This window comes from Lemur catta, chromosome 15 (assembly GCF_020740605.2).
Source record: "Lemur catta isolate mLemCat1 chromosome 15, mLemCat1.pri, whole genome shotgun sequence".
Taxonomy (NCBI): domain Eukaryota; kingdom Metazoa; phylum Chordata; class Mammalia; order Primates; family Lemuridae; genus Lemur; species Lemur catta.
In genome coordinates, this window is record NC_059142.1 from 43,997,261 (window position 1) to 44,009,598 (window position 12,338).

General features: G+C 45.0%; 1 protein-coding gene across 6 annotated transcripts in view; it reads left to right on the forward strand.

Moving 5' to 3' along the window:
- Nucleotides 1-12,338, forward strand: part of MAP3K3 (mitogen-activated protein kinase kinase kinase 3) — a 60,426-nt gene that overhangs the window by 40,054 nt on the left and 8,034 nt on the right. For 4 of the 6 annotated variants that reach the window (XM_045525959.1, XM_045525962.1, XM_045525964.1 and 1 more), the window contains 2 exons: nt 7,119-7,252; nt 10,274-10,347. In XM_045525959.1, the coding sequence (XP_045381915.1) occupies nt 7,119-7,252; nt 10,274-10,347 (208 nt within the window). The remainder of the gene's footprint in view (nt 1-7,118; nt 7,253-10,273; nt 10,348-12,338) is intronic. The other 2 variants (XM_045525961.1, XM_045525963.1) reach the window with 1 other exon arrangement.

The following is a 12,338-nucleotide window of genomic DNA, read 5'->3' on the forward strand; positions in this document are numbered from 1 at the left end:
AAGGAGTTAATCTCTGTGTGGGGAGTTGGCTAGGAAGGCAGATGGAATTTCCCTACCTGGTGATGTCCTTCCTCATATCTTTGCCTACGGAAATTCTACCTACCTTTGAAGCTGAGCTCAAGCACCATTCTTCTGTAATACATTGGGTGGTGCCCATAAGCTATGTAGCCAAGCCTCGGCTAAAGGACTTGTCCCTGCCACATTCTGACTCCTGCTTGGTCTAGTGCATCTTGTTAAGTGCCTTTGCCCTGTTCTTATTCCATCTTTCTCCTTGTCTTGCCATTTTGTCCCACAATGAGATAAGCCAGAGTGGAGGCAGTCAGGTTTTTCGAGGAATTTGATAGTAAAAGAAAAAAGAGGTGGGTTTGTGGCTTAAGGCAGCAGCAGAAATGAGGTCAGGATGTTTTCAGACTAGAGATCTGAGCAAGTTTTTGAAGGGAGGAATAAAGATGACTGAAAAAGAGAGATTGAAGGTGGTGAAGAGGAGGCCATGGGGGAGCTGACTCCTGCAGGAGATGAATCAAGCAGCCCAGGCTTACAGTGCCTTGGCAAGGAGTGGGGTTGGGGGTGGCGGGAGCCTTCTGTCTCTGAGGGAAGAGGAGGAAATATTCTGGCAGAGAACAAAAAAAGGAATGTTGAAAGGATGACATGACTTATGGCGACAACTGGGCAGTAAAGAGTTAGCGGTGCGTAGGACCAGCTTCTAGTCCTGGTAGAGGTTTGAAAGGGTAGAAACCAAGACTGCAGAGGTAGCGACCACACACGTGAAAACAAAATGGTCAGCTTCCTTTACTTCCAAAGGTTTTTTTTGTCTCCTTCTCACTATAAATTCTTTTGCCATGCTAGATGAGACCAGAAGCTGGTTAGTGGTGATAGCAACTTTAAAATAAAATAGGAATTTTGAAAGTGGAAACACAGGGTCTTATGGGATGAAAGTGTTGAGAAGCACTGTTCTGCACAGTCTGGTCCAGTGTGAGCATATTGGGAAATACTGGTTAAAATTGTGTTGAGGAAGAAAAAAAGATTTGACTCCTCTCCCCATCTCATCTGTCCCTCAAGAGAGAAAAGGATTTAGCAAATAGTTGATGGCTAAAAAAAGCTATCTCTTTGTACTTGCAATGACCTGCACATTAACACTGACCCAAAGCTCCAGAACTCCCTGCGGAGGTAACTTCCTGACTGCATCAGCTTCCTGATGAGGGTTCTAGTATGAGAAAGGCCAGAATCTGAGAGCCTCTCTTTCAGCTTTGGGTCAGAGTACAGAGCAAAAGAATCAACATATCTTAGGCTGAGTTTATCTCTGCCTCTGCCTCTCTGGGTTAAGGAGGCTCGCAGAGAGCTAGCATGCCCGGGGAAGAATGCAAGCAGCTGGCAGCTTGAACCCCTGTCTTCTCCTTATGTGTTGAATGTCTTCATTCACTTGTGGGCCACTCTGAACAGAGGACTGCTGCTCAGCTGGTGCTGAGATGCCCATCTCACATTGTGCCCTTGGCTCAAATGGCCCGGTGAGGCTAGAGCAAGATCAAGCTGAAATGCCAGGGAAGGGTGTCCCAGAGAACCTGTGACCCCTTCCTGTGCCTGCCCTCTGGGGCCTATGGAATGAGCTGTTTTGCATAGCACTGTGCTTTGTGCTGTCAGGCTCATTGCTGTCACTCCTGATAAGTGTGTGACCATCAGTGAGTGTTATGGTCCAGTGTCCTGTCCTGTTCAGCTCCCCGTCTCACTTGTTCTTGACTGCTGTTATGCATCTCATTGGCTCCCAATTTCTGAAATGAAGATAAAAACAAAACTGAAAATGCCATGGAGCAGTTCTGCCAACTCCTGGTTTTTCCATTCGCTTCCTCTGATAGCCATTGGTTTGGGGAGACTTCCCTTTCCTGCTCCAGGCTGTGGGCCTGTGCACAATAGCCCCTGGCATGTCGCCCATCAGATAACAAGGCTGGCTCTCTGCAGGCACAGTGTGGATTGGAAAAAGTGAAAGTCTCTGGCTAGAAATAAAAGCTCAGAAAGCCTTTGCTATTTTCCCCCAGGCCCTCCTGGTTCTGTAGTTCTGGCCTCATGAGCTAGTCCCATCCCACCTGCAAAACCAGGGGAGAGTTCAGTGGAGCTGGTGAAGGAGTGGATGGGTGTCCGGGGGACCATGAATATTTTATCCCAGGGAGGTCTTACCTTAGACACTCCATGTAACAGACTGAGGGCAGTTCATCCTGTTTGGGCATAGTTTGGACCAATGTCTGAGATTCCATCAGTAAGTCAAGTTTTTCTTTCCCTATAATCAATCCCTTACAAGAGACATTTTTTATTTGTTCTAGGTAAAATGTATAATACCATTCCAGAGTGTTGGTCAGGGTTCAGTTGCACAGAAGAGAACCCACTCTAGCTAGTTTAAGGAAGAGATTCAGTGTACATTCTGGCTTATGGAATCATTGGGGGAGTGAGAAAAGCAGGCTTTAGGTTAAGACACACCATGGAGCTCCTTCTTCTTCTGTAATCAGGAAGCCACCAGTCCAGAAACTCGGTGCCCCTCAGCTCTGGTCCACACCTGTCTCTTGACATCGGCAAAGCTAGGGACCAGGTGTGGAGCCTCTGCAAATGCTGTGGCAGAAAAACCAAAGGCTTCTGTGACTGCTCCCAGAAGCAACAGGAATAGCAGGAAGTCTCTAAGTCTCATCCAAGTGCATCTGATTGGCTAAACCAAAAGGAAGTCTTAGAAATATAACTTTTATCTAATTAGCTTCTGAAACACAGGAAGTCATGCTAGAAGGGTGGACTAGATCTTGAGCCTACCCTATTACATCTGCTACATAAAGTGAAGGAAACAAATGGGATTCTGTGGAGTTCCTGCCATGAGATGGCATTATGTAGATGTGTGCCTGTGCCACCACATTTATAACTTCCAAAAAACTATGAGGTAGATAGTTCTCCCCATTTTTGCAGGTGAGGAAATTAAGGTGAGAGTTTAAATGATTCAGCTAATGAGTGGCAAAGCCTGATTTTTCTGTTCTGTTCTTTTTTTTTTTTTTTTTTGCGACAGAGTCTCACTCTGTTGCCCTGAGTAGAGTGCTGTAGAATGAGCCTAACTCACAGCAACCTCAAACTTCTGGACTTAAGTGATCCTCCTGCCTCAGCCTCCTGAGTAGCTGGGACTGCAGGCGCATGCCACCACACCTGGCTAATTTTTCTATTTTCAGTAGAGACGGGTTCTTGCTCTTGCTCAGGCTGGTCTCGAACTCCTGAGCTCAAGTGATCCTCCTGCCTTGGCCTCCCAGAGTGCTAGGATTACAGGCGTGAGCTACCATGCCTGGCCCGAAGCCTGATTTGAACCTATGTTCATCTAATTGCAAAGCTTAGGCTTTTTTTGATCCACCTTGCTTACCTCCTTAGGGTTGCTTCTGCTGCTAACAAATGTTACCAGCATATGGATTGAATTGCCACAGAACTTGTGGGCTACTAAAATGTTATCCAAAGCCAAAAGTAGGAAGCAGGCACTAGGCTAATGTCTGTAAGCAAAGGGTTAAATAGTGCTCTATGTTTTGAGGCATTGTAGAACTTAAGAAAACCATCCTTTTTTCATGGTTGCACTGGAATTTTGTGTTACACTGGCAAGGGAAGTAGCCAGGCACATGGATCTTTGACATCTGGGTCACTGGATAGTGGAGTAGTTTTCTTATCCTTGGTCCAGATTTCTCCTTAACTCCATCTTGTCTTTGCCCTCGAGCCCTCTGTTGGCTAAATGGCATTTTGTATCCCTGGCCTCCAACTCACAAATGACCATGGACAAAACAACCTTGAATTTGAGCTGCATGAAACATGGCACTATGTTTTTCCTGTGCTGTCAAGAAATCCCCATGTAAGCCTCCCTCTTGTGCCTGGCAGAAAGACTGTTATACTTCCTCATGGATGGGATCCCTATCCTCTATATGGATCACTCCTGGGGAACGAATGGCCCAATCAGTTTAGGAAGAAATTTTTCCTTGTGCTACTGTTCAGCAGCAGGCCTGCCCTTTTCGGAAATAAATTATGGCCCCAAAATTGCTTTGGCTGAACTGTGCTGGGAGTTACAAAGCTTGTTTTCTAGCCTCAGCCCTACATTAAGTCACTTTATGGCTCTGGACCTCAGGTTCCTCCTCTGCACGATGTGGGTGATAATAATGCACCTCCACTGCAGCGGTGTTGTAAAGGTTAAATGAGAGGTGACAAAGTCTTTTCTGAAAAAAGAAAAGGAAAAAAAATTGCTTTGGCTGGTTTCATTGCTCTGTTCGTGGCACAATATCCCTAAATTTACACTCAGAGCAACTTCAGTTTCTGATAGGGCTTAGGAAACATGGACAGACTCTCTTCCGTGGGCTGTTTGAGATCATTAGAAAGGCATGGCTCAGGTACCACTTCATCTCAGAATTGGTTGCCTGTACTGTGTGTGTGAGATGTTGAGACAGGAAATCCAGCAAAATTCTTTGCCTGTTTTCAGAGCAATTTTGTTTCTGGCTTCTGCTCTGGAGTCACGTGGGGAAGCCAGATTGCTGAATGCCCCACGTTAGCCTTCCCTCCTGAGACATCTCCTTGGAGGGAGACTGGGTTGATGCCTCCAAGAAGAGACTGGAAGTGTTTTTGGTGGCGAATTCTTTAAAATATATTCTGTACAACCAGATGAGCCATATGTTCTGAAAGGCTGACTTCATGTGAAAGAATAAAGGAGACAGTTTCTTGAAGGACATTGAAAAAATAGTTTAAACTCACTAGAAACTGCCTTTCAAAAAGTGACCGTCCTAGTCATTCTTTTTTTCTATGAAGTATTTTTCTTCCTTATGAGGGTCCTTGGAATAGTGGGAGGTGTCTTCATGGCAGTTTTGCTGAGCCGCAGCAATTTGTTAGGCCTACCCTCTCTTCCAGGACGTTCACAGAACCTTGACTGGGCTCTTTAGCAGCCTCTGCAGTAGATGCATAGTCCTTGGTGTACCATCTCTACTTCCAGAGCACGGGCTGAGTGGCTCCACGTGAGCTTTTGATCGAGAGGAGAGATATATAAAACTGTGCAACCTAAATTTTCCTTCTAAAACTGGTCTAGACTAGGGTACTATCAAGAGGTAATCTGGGCACAGTGGCACATGCCTGTAGTCCCAGCTACTTGGGATGCTGAGCTGGGAGGATCACTTGAGCCCAGGAGATTGAGGCCAGGCTAGGCAACCCAGTGAGACCATTCTTAAAAAAAAAAAAAAAAAGAAAAGAAAGGAGGGAGTTGGCAGTTGCTTGTAGTTGGATAGAATGAGTCAGGTTCTTCCCCAGGTCTTTCTTTCTTAGCCATTCCCACAGAACATCTTGCCTGCAGTTCCATTTCAGAAAACCTAATGTTACAGCCCCTGAACTAGACTGGAGAAACCAGCCAGAAAGGAAAGTAGCCTGCTTTGTCAAGGGATAGTACTTCTGCTGTTCCCTGTGTCTGGGAATTGCTGGATTGTAAGGGAGAGGTGGGCTTGCATGTCTCTGGTTTTCTACACAACTGGATAAATTTGTTTCTTCCAGAACAGGAAAAGGGCTCAGGATAAGAGCCCTATTTTTAAGTTTTGAAACTGCTAGAAATATTTGTGTGTTGGTTGAAGATTGGCCCTTCTGGTTTGTCTGGTGAGCTTAGGAAGGAAAAAAGATGCCAACTTTTGACCTTACTTTTGTCTGCTTTTCTGATCATACAAAGCAACAGAATCAGTCAGAAAACGCTCTTAAGCTAGGAGTACAGAGACCTGATTTCTCAGCCTCAAAATCCCTTATGACTGAAAAGCATTACTGCATATCCATGTCATTCGTTGATGTTAGGATGATAAACCATTCTATCTTACAAGCTGTTGTGGCAGAAGTACCTGTAAATTAGCTTTATATTCTCTCACCTTTAAAACAGGATAATTTCTGCTTCTTAAAACTGTGCTTTTTTTTTTTTTTTTTTTTTTTTAAGAAATGTAAAGTTGCTTGAGTCTCGGTTCCCTCCTCTGTTAAGTAAAGCCAATGCATGCCTCTCAGGATTGTTGAAAGGGTTAAGTGAGGTAGCAAATGTGAAAATACTTTGCAGGATGCCTGCCATTTAGCAGGTACTCAGAAAATACTTGCCAAACCTCTGTTGGGGGAATGTTGAAACTCAAATGAGGCAACTTCTGTGAATGTCAACAAAAAGTAAAGCACTACATAAATGCAAGATACTATCTTTACTTGTAGTAGCTGGGAAGTATGGGAGTGGGTAGGGATGGAGGAGGCTACCTCTAGTTCCTGGCTAGACCATTGGGAGGGCCTTCTTATCTGATACAGGTAGAAAACTTAAAGTAAGGGGAGACACTGGGAGGACAGGGCAGCAGAGAGACGTGTCCAGCTATATCCAGTTACCTTTCCTTGGCCCCCAACCTCAAAACGCTACTGGGACCCAAAGCTCAAGAGGGCTAGGCCAATGTAGTGATCATTTTCCTAGGTTCTTCTTAGTATAAGAGGAAATGGCATTGGTGTTCTAGAGGAAAAGAGTGACATTATGAAGAAAGGGTGGCATTATGAAGGAATATACGAGGGTTTTTTTTAAAGCTGATCTGGGGCCAAGCATGGTGGCTCACACCTGTAATCCCAGTACTTTGGTAGGCTGGGGCAGGAGGATTGCTTGAGGCCAGGCATTTAAGACCAGCCTGGGCAACATAGTGAGACCCTGTCTCTACAAAAATTAAAATAAGTAGCCAGGCATGGTGGCACATACCTATAGTCCCAGCTACTTGGGAGACTTGAGGGAGGAGAATCACTTTAAGGCTGCAGCACGCTATGATCAGGCACTGTGCTCTCACCTGGGCAACAGAATGAAACCTTGTCTCCCCCCGCCTCCCCCCCCAAAAAAAGAAAAAACGAACTGGTCTGATTGCCAGCTTAAATTATTTTCATAAGGGTTATTTTAGTTTATGTTTTGTGTCAACATTCTTGGTCATATATGCTTTAGTGCCTGTTCCATATGTGGTGTTCATTTCCTATTAGGGAGGTGGAGCATATTAGACTTTAGTGCCATGACCCACCTGAGTCATATCCCTGACCTCTAGAGCCCAGTATCGCTCGGGCTGCGCATCCTGGGCTCTGTTGTCAAAAGCCTCGTTTCTGTGCTCTAGGCTCCCAGAACCCTGGCCGAAGCTCACCTCCCCCTGGCTACGTTCCTGAACGGCAGCAGCACATTGCCCGGCAGGGGTCCTACACCAGCATCAACAGTGAGGGGGAATTCATTCCAGAGACCAGCGAACAGTGCGTGAGTATGGGGGCGGGTAACCAGGGTGTGCCCATGGCGTGTGTCAGACCAAGGTTATAACGGGGGGTTCTTGGTGGGCACAGTGCAGACCTGAGGGACTTGAACCCTACCAAATAGCTCTTTTATAAGCCAGGCCTGGCCAAATATGGATTATTCCTTTCTAAAGGCCAAATATCAATTCCTGCCAAAGATAGGATCTAGTCTGCCTAGCCTTCTTGGTATTGGGTGAGCACTTGATAGATTTTCCCTCTTTGTGGTCCTCTCACTGGTCCCCTGCAGAATACCACTCTGCTATTTGTGTACATCCTTGCAACTGCCTGTCTTCATTTCAGCAGTTCTAGCACATGACCAGTCCTAAACTGACAGATTGTGTTTTTCATTGGTTATATTTTAGTTTTGCTATTTCTTGATCAAAGGTAGGGAGTAAACCATATCCAAATTACACTGTAGGGTTGGTTAGGGTGATTTTCTATGACGGCAGACAGCTACATTAGTTATCTATCACTACATAACAAATCACCACAAAGTTAGAATCTTAAAACAACATAAACCTTTATTGTGGGGGAGGAGTCACCTTAGGTTGTGTTTACCACAATGGCTCAGCCATTTTAATGACTTTGGTTTTTAACCAGTGGCTTACTTGATGAAAATGGCAATTCGCTTAAGTGGGTGAGCCAGCAAGGGCGAGACCTCTGGCTTCATTCTGGTCTTTTCAGCAAGCTTGCTTTGATTGCAAAGAGAAAGGTCAGTTCTTATAATTTCTGGGATTTGGTCTGAGAAGGGGAAATTTCTTAAGGGTAAATGCCCAACAGAATGGCCGGAGCCATCACGTGGGAGATTTTATAAAAAACTGATTCTTGTAACTTTTGTTTTATTATTCGAACATATAAGGCTGGGCACAGTGGCTCACACCTGTAATCCTAGCACTCTGGGAGGCCAAGGCAGGAGAATCCCTTGAGCCCAGGAGTTTGAGACCAGCCTGAGCAAGAGTGAGACCCCATCTCTAACATGGTGGCATGCGTCTGTAGTCCCGGCTACTCAGGAGGCTGAGGCAGGAGGATCGCTTCAGCCCAGGAGTTTGAGGTTGCTGTGAGCTAGGCTGATACCATGGTACTCTAGCCCAGGTGACAGAGCGAGACTCCATTTCAAAAAAAAAAAAACCAACCACATACAGGCTAAGAGAAGCCCTTTACACTCTTCTTCTCCCTCTGTACTCCTGCCTTCTAGATAACTTCATGTTTGGAACAGTGACCTGGAGTGCCTTTAACTATACATTCCCTTCTTGGGCATTTTCCTGACCATCTTTTCTTCTGGTTTCTCTAACCTAAGCACTTCTGAACATCAGCTGTTCTAGGGGTGACTTAGATATAAAATCCCAGAAATTGCAAATGACCTCTATTGCCTTTGGTCTCTGTCTCTCCCTATGGTCCTGTGCCCTACCCCCTTCACTTCTATACTTTACCTGCCTGGCCCTGGAAGGCATGGGAGGATTTCATTCCTAGTGAGAACAAACGTTTTAGAAAGAGGCCATGGCAGGTGGCAGCTGGGGATTGCCAAGGTCCTTCCCCAGTATCTACCCCTTTAGTTAAAGAGGATTGCTCCTGGTAACAGGCCATTCAAGATAAATCCACTTAACAGGAGCAAAAACAGTATAGTATGTAGTGAAAGAATATTCCACTGGGACTTTCTTGAAAAGTGAAACTAAGATAAATTTATTTCATTTTTCTTTAATCAGATTTAGGTAATAGTTGCATCTGTTTGCTAATTTTTAGAATGAACAAAGCATGATTCATGCTAATTTTTTCTGCTTAATTTTTCTAACAAAAACTATGCTAGCACAATGTAACTTCCTTTACTTCCCCCTTGACTTCTGCAGCACTGTCATAAAGAGGGTCATTTTTTTGCAAGAGCATTCACAGGAGTCAGCATTTTCCCCAGGGCCTCTCTTGAGCCTTTGGTATTCTTCCTCCTCCATCATACCTGCTGTGTTGTTATAATCACCCATTTTCTCTTTTTCTGTTAGCTGGTCTAACTTTGCCAAGCATGCACTTCATGGATCAGGAGCAATTCTTTCCCATGTTGGTTTCATTTACTTTGGGACATCCTGTATCCTTAGCAAGATTTGCAGTTTTACTTTGCAGTTAATTTGCCTTGATTGGCAGATTTTTAAAGATCATATATGACAATATGACCTAAAGCATTTAAAATTATGAGTGGGGATAGTATTAAATAGGAAAAGATATTTTAGTTGGAAACTAATTTTATGAAGGTTGTTAGTGAATTTTCATAATTCTGATACTTTGCTTCCCTGTGTAACATTTAATGTTGGAGCTCAGATGATGAAGTCTCTGAAATTTTCTGCACAGAGAAAATGGAAGGGGTGGACCCTGCAGGAGATTAATTGGAGGAAAAGCTATTCTGAAGGCTTTTTGTTACTTCATTTGACCAGGGGCCAGAGAAATAATTTATATAGATACCTATTACCTCTGCATGGAACCAGGAACTGGGAAGTTTTTGTTCTGGTACCAGCTGTGCACTAACTAGTTTTATGACTTTTTTAGACAAGTCTCCTCACCTTTCTAGGGCTGTAGTACTTATCTGTGAAATGAGGCAATACTTGTCTTTGTAAATTATAAATTATGGAGTGTAAACAGAAGCATTAAGGTCCCACCCAAATTCACTGGAAGCCTCTACAGGGTAGTACCATCTCTAGTGCCAGGTCTCAATGTTAATGAGCCAAGAAAATGCCAACAAGAGAAGCAGCATCTTGGCTTTGCTCTCCTGGCAGAGCTCCTTGGGATGCCAGCCAAGCATTTTTCTGCGTCCTGGAAACTTGCCCTTCAAACTAAAGGGGAGAATGGTACCTTATTAACCATTCTTCCCACTGCATGGGGAGAGAAAGGGCACTTCATATTTTGACAAAAAGGACCATTTGCTGGCCCCGACTGGGTCATAAAGCCTGGGTCACCTGGCTGGGATTTGTGCTAGGGCTATGGTTTTATTTTATGATTTGCCTTACAGATGCTGGATCCCCTGAGCAGTGCAGAAAATTCCTTGTCGGGGAGCTGCCAATCCTTGGACAGGTCAGCAGACAGGTATGGGACTATGGGTGGTTTGGGGGGTGATACATGGGTGTTTTTGGAACTGTCTGAGGAAGTAGAGTTAGCTAGTGTGTGTCTCTGAGCTAGGCTCAGGGTTAAAACATCATACTTCTTAGGAAAGCCCTCTCCTTATTTCCCAAAGCCATGAGAATGTTGTGTTTGCATAATTTAATAAATGTAATACTAGCTCATAAAATAGCAGCTCATTTATTAAGTGCTGTGTTGTTCTAAGTGCTTTACATGTTTTAACTTTCCACATAATATAATGCTGGAAGTATCCTTGCACTTTTGGCCTCATTGCTGTGATCTGAACTGAGAAGCAGTGGATCATCAATATTTTGGGGGGAAAACTGAATTGTCATCCATTGGTTTGCTTCCATTTTTTTCTTTAAGTGTTTCTGGGACAATAAGAAACTGAAATCAGAAAACAAAACATCCAGACTGTCCAGAGTACCACACTGCCTGCTAGCTGTGTATCTTGTTCTTACACTTGGGGAGGAAACAAGTGCTGTCCTTTACATGCCAAATGGCTCTGCGCAGGGGTATGTTGGGAACAGGCCTTGGCACTGATCCCGCCACTCCCTCGCCTCAACCTCATTATGCCCAAGAGCATGTTTGATCACGTCTGGCTGGGCTTAGGGCTATGGTCAGAGGCGATGGAGCAGGTTTCGGGATTTCTTTTTTCCTTTGTGGAACTGATTGTTCATGTGAGTAGTGATCTTGCGACTGTGGCCAAACTTGTCCTATCTCTCCTAACAGACTGGAGCGTGGATGAGCACTGTCTTCCCTCTAGATATCATAGAATGCAGTCATAGTTACTTGTTGGTTTCCAATATCTATCCTTGTTTTGGGCTTGCTCTCCAACCAGGGGAGGAAGGCACAGGTAAGAGTGCCAGAGGTTGCTGCCACAGACTGAAGGCTCTGCCAGGGCAGGGACTGACTCTGACTTTTGTCTGTCTCCTGAGCTTTGGTGGGGGGAGCCCAGGAGGGGAGGACTACAGAAGGTGTAGTAGTTGGAAAACAGTAGGGTCAGCTCTCTCCACCCCTGTGGCCTTCTCAGAAGGCACTCTTGTGTAAGGGAAAGGGCCAGCCATGTGGATGCTGGGAAAGACAGCTGAACTTACCTACTCTATTCTGAGGTTTTTCCTCTGTCCCTACAATGCTTTGTTTTCTTCCTATTAGGAATGATCTGGACTAACTTCCTTGAGGCCTGGGCCTGACTTGAGCTTAGTGTTCTCATCTTCTCTTGATGGGGAAGGTCATGGGATCTGGAGCCAGATAGACCTAGATCCAGTCCCAGTTCCACCAGATACTAGTTGAGTGGCTTCAGACAGGTCCCTTAACCTCTCTGTTCCTCAGTTTTCCCATCTCTAAAATGAGATGATGTGATTAGTTTGAAAGGAAGATGCCTGGTTTAGTGGCAAGAACATGGACTTTGGAATCATAGACCTAGATTTGAAGTCTGGCTCTGTTGCTTACTAGCTGTGTCCTTGGGCAAGTAAATAGGGCTGTGTAATACCTAACCTCTGGGGTGTCTGTGAAGACTAGAAACAGTATAGCAGCTGTTTAGTCATTGAGACCTGCTATTATACCATATCTCCTACCTCACAGGAGAAAAAGCTCACTTTGTAAAATAGGTAAGAGAACAGCAATCTGTAAACTATGATGTTGTTGCTATTTGTTACTGCCCTGGGCAAAGGATTCTCTTGCAGCTCTTCACCTGTTACAGAGGTGGGAAGAAAGTCCAAGAAGGGCAAGGGGTGTGCAGCCAGGCTGGAGCGCGGTAGGATGAGAGATTTTCCTGTCAGATTTGGGCCTCAGACTAGTGAAGGGAGGGTGGAAAGAGGAGGCTGGGCTCAGAAAAGGGCCTTTTCCCTCAAACTCTGCTCCCCTCACCCAGTGCTATGGGAGGGAGTTAGATAGGGAGGCCAACTGGATGCCCTGCTGGGCTGCTCTGGAAGTACGTGGAGGTCTATTTTGTGATT